General features: G+C 45.7%; 1 protein-coding gene across 1 annotated transcript in view; it reads right to left on the minus strand.

The window, feature by feature from the left end:
- Window positions 1-2066: 2066 nt before the first annotated feature.
- The window catches only part of FAM78B (family with sequence similarity 78 member B), a 71630-nt gene continuing 60710 nt past the window's right edge, over window positions 2067-12986 (minus strand). Inside the window, exon 2 of the mRNA XM_008685696.2 lies at window positions 2067-2991. Within this exon, the coding sequence (XP_008683918.2) occupies window positions 2469-2991 (523 nt within the window). The 3' untranslated portion in view covers window positions 2067-2468. The remainder of the gene's footprint in view (window positions 2992-12986) is intronic.

Consider the following 12986-nt stretch of genomic DNA (forward strand, 5'->3'; position numbering starts at 1 on the left):
TTTGCCCAAGGGCTTTTACCTTTTATATGCACTTTCCCCTCTATTTTTCTCATTTTGTTATTACATAATTTTCCAGAAAACTGGCCAGGTCATTTCTTTTCAAACTCTGAAAAGTGCGAATTTTCAGCANNNACAAGTCTAGCTATGTATGCTGCCCCTTGGTTTCTACAGATATGCCCTTGAGAAAGTTATGCTGTACGTAAATGTAATTGTGGGAGTCATATCTTGTTTTAATGGATGGGCAAGGGGAATTTAAAAACAGAAATCTTGTACAGGATTTTGTAATGATGTAGCGATCATTTCTCATTAATCAGTTTGTTGCAATTTTGGATTTTTAAATATCAGGTTTTCTTAAGCTAGGGCCACGTGGGTTAGATTCCAGGATTGGTGTCCTAGCATCCCATAAGGGTGGCATCTAATTCAATCAGAAGGAGAGTTTGTTGTGTCGGACGTCAGAGTGGAAAATAGGCAGCTTTATTTTAGCCATGGAGCTCTTTGGAGCCCCCATAAAAAAACAAGGAAGCATGGGAAGGACAGTGGAATCCAAATGTAACAGCTGAATTATTTTTAAATGGAATGTCTCCAGGTCTTCTGTGAGTCACTGATGTGTCATTAATGTGCTGTTATAAATAGCTCAGCTTGCCATCAATAACTAATCTATAAGAGAGTAGCTGGTGGTTGGGGTGTGAGGTTAACGCTACATGATTTCAAATGGATCTGTTAACCCTCTCTTGTAAATAAGCACCATCCCCTAGGACTAGAACCTGAAAGAAATTAGACTTAACTGCATTTTTAATAAAAGTAATAAAAAAAGTCCCCCTGGTTTTCCTTCTCCATTCTCAGACTCTGGTAGAAGACATCATTGGAGCCAACCATAGGACTGTAATTACTCTGAACTTCAGCTCTTTCACCTCTGAAATTAGGCTGCCAGTGTCCATCCATAAAATCTACAATGACATTGTGACAGTTTTATAATTATTTTGCTTGGGGGATTTTGAATGAAGAAACCGTGTGTGTGTGTGTGTGTGTGTGTGTGTGTGTGTGTGTATCACAATTCGCATGATTGAGAATAAATTAAAGACTCTTTTCTGGGTGTTGTAAGCTGGAAGACTGGGAAAAATCCTTATTGTAAAGACTGGAGACTCTTTGAAAGTTGGATGTTGGCCTGACTAAAGGAAATGTCTCTTATCCTTGATGGTTAGATCTCAGCCGTATAGTCTTGCATAATGTGAGCAGCTCAGATTTTCATTGAAGAGCTCTGAAGTTAAGCATTATGAGGCACTTCCTCACAAGTGTTCATGCAGTTAAAGTTGAGCTTCTGTGAAATTGAGCTAAAATAAACATATCTAAAGTGTATGTGCCGGGCTACAAGGACATATGTAGGGACTGCTGGCACATGTGTTGGTCATGCTATCAGCATCCTGGTGTGTATGCTTGCATGTGTGCATGTATATACATATGTGCATTCTGTATGTTCACATCATTCAGAAGCTAAAAAGACCTCAAAAGAATGAAAATAGTATTCTTATTTGTTAAAATGTTCTCGAAATCCTACATGGATTCCATGGTTTATAAATAGTTATCTTTTTCTAAATTTAGGGCTGGTAATGGGAACAGGATAAGCAGCTGTAAACAAAATCATAATTAAGGTTTCACCAAAAAACATGGTGAAGTCCCCAAATATCATAGCTTCTGCAGGATACAGGAACTGTCTATCCAAATACTGTGATAAAGGATACTCAGCACAGTCAGATTTTGGAAAGAGGTGGGTAGATGGAACCATTGAGGGCACCGTCTGTCTGTTCACATCAGAACCCTGGACAGTTCCCAGGAGACTCCCCTTCAGAATGGAGCAAATATCAATATATCTCTAGTTCTCTAAGTGTACCTTTCATTCCACTGAGTATGTTGAAGATCTGATTGTCTACTAATAAATTCATAAGTATTAATTTGTAGTAACAACTTATTCCTCCTTCTCCCCATTCTTTTCACCGCCCGACTTTCATTCCACCTCCTTCCCCGAGCACCCTCCAGTCAGACAGTGGGACTGTCTTACAAACACCTGGTGTGGATGTTTTCACTTCCACTTCTAATTGGTTGGGAAGCAGCATTTGCCACAGGCACTGTTTAATTTTGTTTCCATCCCCTGCATCTCACAGGAAAGAAATGGTCAGTAGTTCGGATAAAAGAATCATCCTGGTCAGCTCCAAAATATGGCTACTTGCATGGTAATCACAGCAAGTCTGTCAAATCAGTGATTTCTTTATTCCTAAAAGGAAGGGACTTTTCCTAAGGATTATGGTTCTACCGCCCAAGAAGCAGCCCTACTCTTCATAAGTGGCTGCAAAGGCTGGCAAACCAAGAGGTCTGCTTTGGCTCAGAAACTCAGTTTGGCTCCTGCCACCCCTGGCAACCTCACTGCGTGTCATAGCGTCATGTGCTCCACACACAGTCAGGCCAGTCTGCTTCTACTTAGGAGGGATCACAACCAGAGGTGGTCCTCGTTTGGGCCTCCACATGAGGACCTGGGCATCGTTGGCATTAGGTTTCACTAGTGCATTGGGGGGGATGGGTTCCATCCGGCTCAGGATCCGGGGCTGCTCCTGCTGAGTCCTGCCCACCAGCCGGGCCCGTTGCCCCAAGAGCTGAAGAGGGTCCACCTCAATGTCCACCCTCATCCTCCACTTGATGGTCTGTAGAATGATCTTCTCCTTCGTGGTGGTATTCATGGCCACCAGCCAGGTAGTGAAACTTTGGTCCCTCTTGATCCTTGTGAGCAGTGGCACATTGCTGTCACTCACTGGCACTGCCCACGTCACACTTGGGTAGAAGTTGTCATTCATGCTGACGGAGAACCTGGAGATCTTGTTGGTGGGACCAACCAGGGTCACAGTTTCTGTGGTGTTCCCATACCAAGGGTAGCTCACCCCATCTGAGTCACTGATGGCTTTTACTCTCCCTTCCCTCAAGTCAGGTAGTTCCCAGCTTGACCTGGCAAAGCAGAAGAGATGCACAAGAAAAGAAGAGGCTGAATGAATTTTTCAAAAGCTGGAGAGGTGCCCACCACTTACTAACACAGTCAATTTGGGCAAAATGGGAAGTTCAGAGGGGAATTCAGGTCAGAAAGTTCTATGCTGTGCTGCTTCAGGATTAAATAGGGACAAATCAAAACAACACAAAGATTTAAAAGGAATACAAAAACAAGTTAAATAAAATCTTAGCTGGTCCAGCTGGAAACAGGAAGCTCAGAGAGGCATTTGTGAACCCCACAGAGGAATCAGCTAGTTGGGATGGTGGAACTGTAATTAGCTGGTTAGAGGCATTCCATTGCAAGAACCATTTTCTTGGGAAGTATGAGTGTAAGGTTTGTTTGTTGGGAAGAGGTGGTGACAGTTTGATGTACTTGGAAGGAAGTCCCAGGAAGGTACCAGGAAGGAGGGCAAAAGGAGGCACAGTTAAGGGTTACATCAATTTCCCAGAAAAATCACAGTAGTAGAATTTCTACTCAACAAAGAAGGTTGCTTAAATTCCAGTCATTGGCCAATCTAGCACTTGGCAAACAGACATAGAAACTGATAACACAAGGAGATCGTGGTCACCTTGGAAACCACTTCAATGCAAATGTTGTGCCGTAGGCTGGCATACATAGTCTCTACTGTGCTGTTCTCCCACTGACTTCAGGTCCAGCCTGGAAGTCCAATTGCTTAGTTTAGCAAAATTGCCATTCTGGACACTTTGCTACTCCTTCTGGCTGCCCCTGACCTTAGCCCATGTCACTCTCCTCTGCTCACCACCACCACCACCACCACCACCACCACCACCATCATCATCATCATCATCATAACTGATACTTATTGAACACTTGCTCTATTCCAACCACTGTGCAAAGTACTTTAACTATGTTATCTCAGTTAACATTCAAAATGTTCCACAAGATAAATGAATTTCTATTTCTATTTTATACACGAGAGGATGGAAGTTTAAAGATGTTAAGGTCCACACCAAGGGTTCTACAGATTGTAAGAGGTGGAGTTGGGAGTTATCTGCCTCTAGAGTCTGCTTTTGACCACTATACCTTACCACCTCCTGGTTCTGGAGAAAGCCAGAGTGGAGGGGACTCAGGTTGTCCAGTGTGCTTACAGCTCCCAGAGCGGCTATGGGGGAGTTGGATTGAATCCAAAGAGAAGCAGAAGTCTGGTCAGCAGAGTCCAACTATGCATTCTCCATATATCCACTGCTGGGACTGGGAATGATTCTCAGTGATATTGCAGAAGAATTTAATAATTTAAAAAAATGAGATGCTCCACTCATCAGCCAAGACGTGTAGCCTTGTTTGATATAAAGTTCTTCCTTTTATTAAGTGACGGAAGATCCTACAGGGCTTTATACGAATGGCTTAAGAGAGAGTTGCTTTGTCAACTGATGCAGAAATGTCTCAGCATCCTTTACCATCACACGGGGACATGGAGACACTAACTGCTGCCCCTGGCTGGCCCCCACAGCACCCCCTGTGCTAGTCATCCCCAGTCTGAAGAGAAGGGCAGGCAGGGCTGCCTGGGGAGGAGGTGAGCCCACAGCTGCAACAACCATTTCTCTTGTCTCCATGCCCCCGGTAGCTGCTGAGAGTACCTGCAGTGTATCATGATTGGCAGAAATGAAGAAGAGGAAATGACCTCAAGTAGAAAGTCAGAGAGAGCCCATTTTGCTGCACATGCTTATTGTAGCTGTGCCAATGAGTAGCTCCCTGATAATGCCACAGCCATTTCTTACTGTACAAAGGGGCGTAAATGTTGTTTGAGCGGGATAGAATCATATATGCATCAGAAGTCAGATGAGACCCAGTCTGCTTGTTGGGTTTATGAAGTGGACACACTGGAGTCAGCTACTGGCCCCCAGCCAAAGTGTGGAGACAATTATTAAGTCACCAGGCATTTACTTTCTGTGTTGCCTCAACTCTGTTCTCCATTTAGGTTACAGTGACTAGGCCTGCTTTGGGTTCCTTTGGTTCCTTTGTGGGACGGGAAGACAAGCATTCTTGGCAGTATAAAATTGTACTTGTTCTCCTGTCTTAGACACAGTGCCAGCTGTGGCATATTGGTTGGCGAATTTTTTATTCTGGTTGATTCTTGGGTTTTGATTCTGTTATAACACTGTCCTTTTCAGGACTGGCTATCTTACTGGTTGATTAAGATACTTTGTCTAAAGAGTCTTCACAGTTCATATTTTTGCCCCCACCTTCCTGTCAAGAGCTATATAAGCAGACTTAAGCCCAGGGTTCTAGAACTCAGTCATGTGAGAAATTGACAAAGCTTAGTTTGGTGCCAGATTTTCTGCAAACAGAGATAATACAATAAAGTTGGACTCTTGTGCCTGTCTTGGGAGAGAAGGAAGATACCCTTTTCTTGGAGGATTCTGTGGAATAGAGAAAACAAGCTTCTTAATCATCACATCAAAACAAAGGCACCTGGCTGAGTGTAGCCAATGGGCGTGGTGACCTTGGGAGGCTATGTACTCAGTCTATCCACATTGCTGTGACTTCTGACACTGCTCTGTTGGAAATCCTTTGGGTCCATGCTCCCATGGATATATCCAGCTCTTTACAGGTCTCAAGTTACACTATAATTATTTGTTTATGTGTCTGTTTTCCCCATTAGATTATGATTTCCTTGAGGCTTGGGATTGTGACTTATTTTCAAGTCATTAGTATCTTGCACATTGTTGGCATATAGTAGATCTTAATACATTTTTGTCGAAGGAATAAATATTTTATTTGAATCACTTTCATGCCTCTCTACCTGGAGCTTGGTAGAGCTTGTATACAACAAAGTGCTTTATCACAGTTTTACCCTTTATATATTCCCTCACCTTTAAAAAAAAGACTAACATCTACTACCTATGTATTCTATTATTAGAATAGCACCATGCTTAACACTGAAAGTTATTTATCCTTGAGGGGGAGGCAGACAAGCCACACACAAATAAAAATGAATGAACTGGTGGATATAAATGTATTTAGTGACTGTTCATGTCATTATATACCTACATACAAAAGTGAATGACACAGACTTGGAGTGATACAGGATGTTGGAGACACGGACGTCCATGTAGGCTATAGAGGGAGAGCTTTGCAGAGGAAATGGGATGTGACCTGTGGGAACAGAGAAAGGCACATCCTGGTAGGAGGTTCTACCATGGGCAAACATGTGGCCTTAAGCATGAACATGGAGTGTCCAGGAAACAGAGAGACCACCTGGGAAGAGTAGAGACAAGCCTGGGTGGGCAGGGCAGAGTCAGTCTGTGAAGTAGCCTTTAATAATAGGCTTAGGCACTGGGGCTTCATTCCAGGGCTGGTGGGACTTTTGAGCAGGAGATGATGTGCCAGGAAGAAGGGTGATGTAAGAAGGAGAATTAGAGGGCCAATGGGAGGGAACCTGGATGTTCAGGAGCTTTTGCCACATTGTAGGTGATCTTTAATGAGGCTCCCATCTAGGCTGGAAGGAACAGAGGGGAGGGGCTACATGTGAGAGATACTACAAAAGTAGATAATTTTATGGCTTGGTAACTGATTGCCTATTAGAGACAAAAAGAAGGGATAAGGTAAAACACTCAGAAGAGCCACGCACAGTTGACTGGTATGTGTAAAAAATCATTCTCAGAAGTATCAAGGTGTGGTCTCACAGCCTCTGACATTCCACACCCATCCCTGGACCCACCTGGAGTGGTATTTCCAGGTGCAAAGCCCTGACTCTTCCATGGAGGAGTGAAGATGGAGTCATGTTTGTCTTTGCATCTTTGCCCAGAACACAGTGGCTGGCACATGAAGCACACGCCTGATCTCTTCCTCACCATCCTTTGCTGATTCTGCTTCATCTAGCACCTTTTACATTTGGAAGGTGCCAGGTCTCAGTCTTTGGTCCTCTTCTCCTTTCTATTTACTCACATTCCCTTGGCGAATCCAGTCTCATGGCTGTTAAATACCATCTATATCCTGACAACTTCCAAATTTCTATCTCCAATCTGGATTGTTACCCTGAGCTCCAGATCCACATATTCTACTGCCCACTTGCCAACAACTTTGGAGTCACTCTTGACCATGCTCTCACATTCTACGTACTATTGGCAAATCCTGTTGATGCCATCAAAATCTATCTAGAATTGAACTCCTGCCCAACCATCGCCTCCATTGCCACTACCCTAAGCCACTCAAGAAAAGCTCAAGTTCTTAAAAGGACCTGTGTGGCCCTACATGATCTGGCTCTCCATTTCTTCTTCTTCTCCTTTTTTTTTTAAGATTTTATTTATTTATTTGATGGAGAGAGACAGCCAGTGAGAGAGGGAACACAAGCAGGGGGAGTGGGAGAGGAAGAAATAGGCTCCCAGCAGAGCAGGAAGCCTAATGCGGGGCTTGATCCCAGGACCCTGGGATCACACCCTGAGCTGAAGGCAGATGCTTAATGACTGAGCCACCCAGGCGCCCCTCTCCATTTCTTCTTGACCATCATCAACTTTTCTTTTCTTCTTGCCCATTCTACCTCTGTGCTGCTCACTGAGCACGCCCAGCAAACTCCCACCTCATGGCCTTTGCACATACTCTTCTTCATTTTATCTGCAGCATTCTTCCCTCAGGATCTTCAAGGCTTGCTCCCTTGACTCCATTATTCCTGGCTCAAGTATCATGGTCTCAGTGCAACCTTTCCTGTCAACCATATTTAAAATTGCAACTTCCTGCCCTGGCACTCCCCATCCCCTGATTCTGCTTTATTTTTCTCCACTGTCTAATATGCTATATTACTTATTTTGCTTATGGTCTCTCTCCCCTCACCCCACTCCTTAGAGGTAACCCCAATAAGGCAGGGATTTCCTGTTTTATTCACTGCTGTATCTCCAGTACCTAGAACAGCGCCTGGCACATAGAAGGAGTTCAAAATTATTTGTTGAATAGGTAAGAATTGAAATGATCTTAAGTGAAAGATAGGAAGAGACTGAGTTTCAACTGGGAGGTGCTGCTTTTGTGGAATTGCATCATCGGGTCGAGAGCTTAGGAGAAAGTCAGGGCTAGAGATGTAAATTTGACAACTGTCTGCATGGAGAGGATCTGCTGCTGGTGATGGTGAGATCACTGAGGATGAAAGAGACACCTTTCCGAGACAAGATGGCCAGGAGACAAAGAGGAACATAAGAAGCAGAAGAGCCAGCAAACAGGGACAACTCACTTCCAAAGTCAAGAGAATTTCAGGAGGCCATCGTTGCCAAAAGCCACATGAACTGAAGAGAGTGGGATTAAGAAAAAGCCCATGAGATTTATTAATGATCAAGACAGCAGTGAAGATATGCTGGTGGAGGCCATCCTGCAAGGGGTTATGGAGGGAATGAACAAACACAAGAAAAAACTGGGAGTTCAGATAATTCCTTCAGGAAGTTGGGCAACAAAGAGGAGGAGCGAGTGAGGCGGGGAGTTGGCTGGGCAGAGCGGGCTGAGAACAGGATTTCTGGAGCCAGGCTGCCTTGGCATATAAACCGAGTGCTACCCCCTACTGGCTGTGTCAATTAGGCAAGTCACTTGCCCTTGCTGTACCAGTTCCCCACCTACAAAATAGGACTCAGTAATAGGATTTACTTGATGTACTTGGTGTGAGCATTAAAGGAGGTAATGAATGCAAAGTATGTAGCCCTGTGTGTGGTACAAGTAAGTGAGATCTGACTTTAGGTATTAGTAAGGAAGAGCAATGGGGGCAGGATTGGGAAAGAAGGAAACTAACAGCTACTGATCCTCCCATGGGCAAGCACCTGACCGTGACCATAGGAGGCAGGGATGCTGATATGCTGGTCACACACAAGGAAAAGCAGCTCAGAACGAACTGTGCAAAGTCCTATGGATGGAAGGGCAGCACCAGGATCTGAAGTCAGGTCTCTCTGACCCCAAACCCTGCTTTCTCTCCTTCACCACACTTATGGGAAAGCTCCTTAATCTTCACCTTAACCTTAAATGAGTTCTTCACCTCATTTTTTCTCTACGAAGTCTTTGCTGTGGGGAGTGACAAGAGCACTGACACTGTGCTCAGGGGTTTGGGTGTCAGCCCCAAGGTGACAGCTGGCTGGCCCCAGACAAGCTGCTCTGGTCAGCCTCAGTCTCCTCGTGTGTAAGATGGGAAGGAAAATAACTCCAGCCTCCTGACATTTCAGAGCTGTTACAAGGATCATCTGGAGTGATGGTTTATGTGAGCAGATACTTTGTAAACTATAACACGCTAGTATCTCTTTCCCCTCCTTCTCCTACAACCCTCTCCTGCTGGTGATAAACACAGTGTTTTCATTTTAGACCGTCAGTCATTGACCCAAAGCTTACAGCTAATGGACTCACCAATGGAACTAATAATGAAAACATTGATTATTACAACCTTTATGCTTTCTGCATCCCATTTTAGGAGAAAAAGGCACATCTCATTTAAACAAGCTCATGTGAAGCATTTCATTCAAATATGTGGTCCCTGGATTGAGGTCCAGGTTCCACCCAGGCCCAGCCAGTTCTCCCAGTGCCCACAAGAGCAGAGCAACCTCTCTGAAGGAGTCCTGCTTTGCTCCCCCTGAAGCCTTGTGGCCACCAAGGGAATGGGGGGCCAGCAGCAGCATTCTTGAGGGCAGGAAGAGGCCAGGTGTTTAGGGCCATTGCTGACACTGATGTCCCCTGATGGATGGGTGGTTTCAAATCTCTTTCAAGCTCCCAAGGAGGCTTTGGGATCCAAGATGACACTGCCCCTCAGCCTGGGTGAGAGGAGCCTCTGTTTGACCCTATGCTTTAAGGGACCCACTCTGGTATCTTCTGGCTGTGGCATTTGACATTGAGCAAGGAGCCTGTGGGGCTAAGAGGACATGCCCACCTGAAGCCTGTGCCCCTCCTTCTAGACCACAGTCTGGGTATCTGGGATCTCAGTATCCCCAGCCCATACGGTCCCCAGAGTGCCTCCAGGGTCGATGCAGATGTTTTCCTTGGTCTGTCTTCCTAAGGGCAGTCTGCTCCACCTGTGTCGCTTGGCTGTTTGTTGAGGGTGCACATGGAGTTTGGACATGTTTGTTAAGTATCCTCACGCATATGCGTCATGGTCCATATCTCTCAGTATGGTAACAAGCCAGGGTGGGAAGAGGAGTGGGGCCAGCTGGGGGTCAGCTGTTCCTGCGCGGCTACACTCTAGCACAGAATTTTGAGGAGTCCAAGAATTCTAAATCTAAACCTTGCTTTCTAGGTTGTTACAAAGATGTATCTGTCAGGGTAGGAGGATAGAACTGATGTGATTTAGCACTTAGTCTGACTTACACCCTTAGCTTTCCATTAGTTGACTTAGAATTAAAATTAATATTTAGAAATATTTAGAAATTAATGAAAATTAATGTGTAGGCCTTCATCTCTCCTTGGACACTACAAATGTTGGGGACAGGTGGAAATCTGGAGCCCTGTAGCTTTGGAACCCTGGACAGCTCCAAATCAGAATTTTCTTTTGGTTTGTGTGCTTTTATTCACATCTGTTCAGTCTTAACATTTACAAAGTACTCTCAGAAATAGCTTTGCACCCACTTCTTACATCAATCTCATGAAGTGGATATCATTCTACTTTCCATTACACAATAGGGAACTTGATCAAGGTCATACAGCTAGCGATGGGCAGAACTGAGTTGCAAATCCAGGATCTGATTCAATATTACATTCTTTCCTCATGATGACTCCCTGGTACCAAACTAGTGGTCCAAAGGCTCTGAAAAAATAATGATAGTAGTCATGGGTGATATTAGCTGATGGACACTTGCTTTCACATACCAGTTGTTAAAATATTGAAACATTTTTTTAAACTGCTAAACAGACACCCTCTACCCTCCCCAAGTGTCTCCTCCCTAGCTACCCAGGTTCCTGCCCAGGGCCCTGGATGTCTCTGAAACCCACCAACCAAAGGGTTAATGCAGGCTCAGAGACCCAGCTCCAGCTCCAAGGCTGGATATCATCCCTGATCATATCACAGGCACTGCTCTGAGAGTCTGTGGTCTGCCCGTAGCTGAGCCTGCTCTTACAGGAAATTGGCTGCTGTGTTAACTTTACTGCACTCTGATGGTGGGAAGGGGCTCCTGCCTTCTCTCTTCATCTCATGGCTCAAACCTATGGCATTACTGCTCAGAAGTGTGGAAAATTAAAGAGAACGTCATGTTTTTCTGAGGATTCGGGCTTTTCTCCATCTAGTGCTGGGAAGAGCAATTGGTGCCACGTCCCAGAGAGTCTGCGGCTCAGGGTCACTTCTGACTTGGCAAAGGCAGTGCCCAGCACCTTCGCGTCCCTGAAGGCCCTCCACATGAGGAGCTGGAAGTAACAGCCCATGGCTGGTGGGCGTAGGGAGAGGAGAGGAGGAAGAGAAGCCCCTTTCAAGGAGCAGGTGGGGGCAGGGCTCAGGGCTGGGGAGAGGGCTGTGGTGGGAGGTGGGGGAAGCAGGAGTGCAAAGCCACTGCCCTGTGTCACCTGGTGAGTCCAGATGCCCACGGCCTCTAGGCAGCCTCTCAGCCTGTTCAGACACCAGTCCCAGCCCTGGCCCTGGCATGGCTCCCGATTCTCAGATGGTTTGCACCATGATTACAGAGTAAGTTTTAAAATTAGGTTTTTCCTCATGCTGCACTGTTTATGTCAGACTCCAAGAAGCCTCCCACCTCCTCCTCCGCCCCTTCCTTTCTGACCACATCCTTTTTTCTTGGCACACAGGGAGGTATTTTTTTTCCCACAGCAGAAAAGACAATTTCCAGTGTTTTTAAAGAGCCCTCCGTGTTGGGAGAGGCTCCCTGTTTAAGTGACATGCTTCCCTTGCAGCCACACTCATGTTCTGTTTAGACTGGGTTTCACTAGCATTAGAGACACCTTCATATTACACATTTATCCTTCTCTACTGGGAGGTCAGTTTCTCTGGCAGACCCCCTAGCGCAGAAGGGTTCTCAGAGGCCTCTGCTGGCTTGTTTATATTCGACAAGCCTGAGGTCTTGGGTCGGTGGCCAGTTTTCTGGGTCACGTCTGAGGATGGTTCACCTCTGACTCCAGTTCTGAGCTTCTTGGAGCAAAGCACCCTTCCCCACAGACAGCTGCAGGCCAGGGTAGCTGAAACAGCGAGTGTCTTCGCTCACGGGTGTGGGGCAGGCGTTCAGGCTCAGGCTGTGTCCTGAGGGAGTATGGTGTCTGCTGTCTGGGCACAGGCCCTGTGCTAGGCAGTGTGGGGGTCTGTGCCCAGCCTACCTGCACTCAGAGGCTCCTCACCTCCTCCTGTCCTTGGAATGCGGGTTCCACCTCCCCCTCCCAAGGGCTGCTCCAAGGACACAGCGTGGAGTTGTGCTGTGGCACTAAGACCATCTGGCTGGTTCACAGGTGCCAATGTCCAGAGTTGCACAAAGGTTAGCGTGAACTCCCCCCCCCCCAACCCCGGTCCCGCATACTGCCTCCCCAGGTCAATGGCAGCCACCCCTCAGCCTGCTCAGTTCTGATCCAAAATGCTTCACACTCATGATTTGCAATCCTGTTAACTAATTCATCACTTCCTGTTACGGAATAAATACAAAAAAAATTTTTTTAAGTAGTTTCTACACCCAATGTGGGGTTTGAACTCATGCCCCAAGGTCAAGAATGGCATGCTTTTCCAACAGAGCCAGCCAGGTGCCCCAAATTAATTATTTTTTAAAATGAGAATAAAATAAAAATAAAGGGAAAGACCCATAATCTTGTGATCATAGGTAACTACTTTTAACATTTTGGCATATCCATCCAATAATGTCTTTCTCAATTTTAACAAGGAATCTGTCTGTAGTAGCAAAATCCCAAAATGAGAGGAAGAAAATACCTGTCCACCTTCCCTCTCCTCTTGTCCATCATTTGTCTGGCTTCTAGGAATGAAAGCAGACGATTCAGTTGACTGCCATGGCTGTAGTGTGCAGCGCCCCCCCCCCCCCAGCCTCTTCCAGCACCTTGGGGC

This window comes from Ursus maritimus, unplaced genomic scaffold (genome assembly GCF_017311325.1).
Source record: "Ursus maritimus isolate PB19 unplaced genomic scaffold, ASM1731132v1 scaffold_2, whole genome shotgun sequence".
Lineage (NCBI taxonomy): Eukaryota > Metazoa > Chordata > Mammalia > Carnivora > Ursidae > Ursus > Ursus maritimus.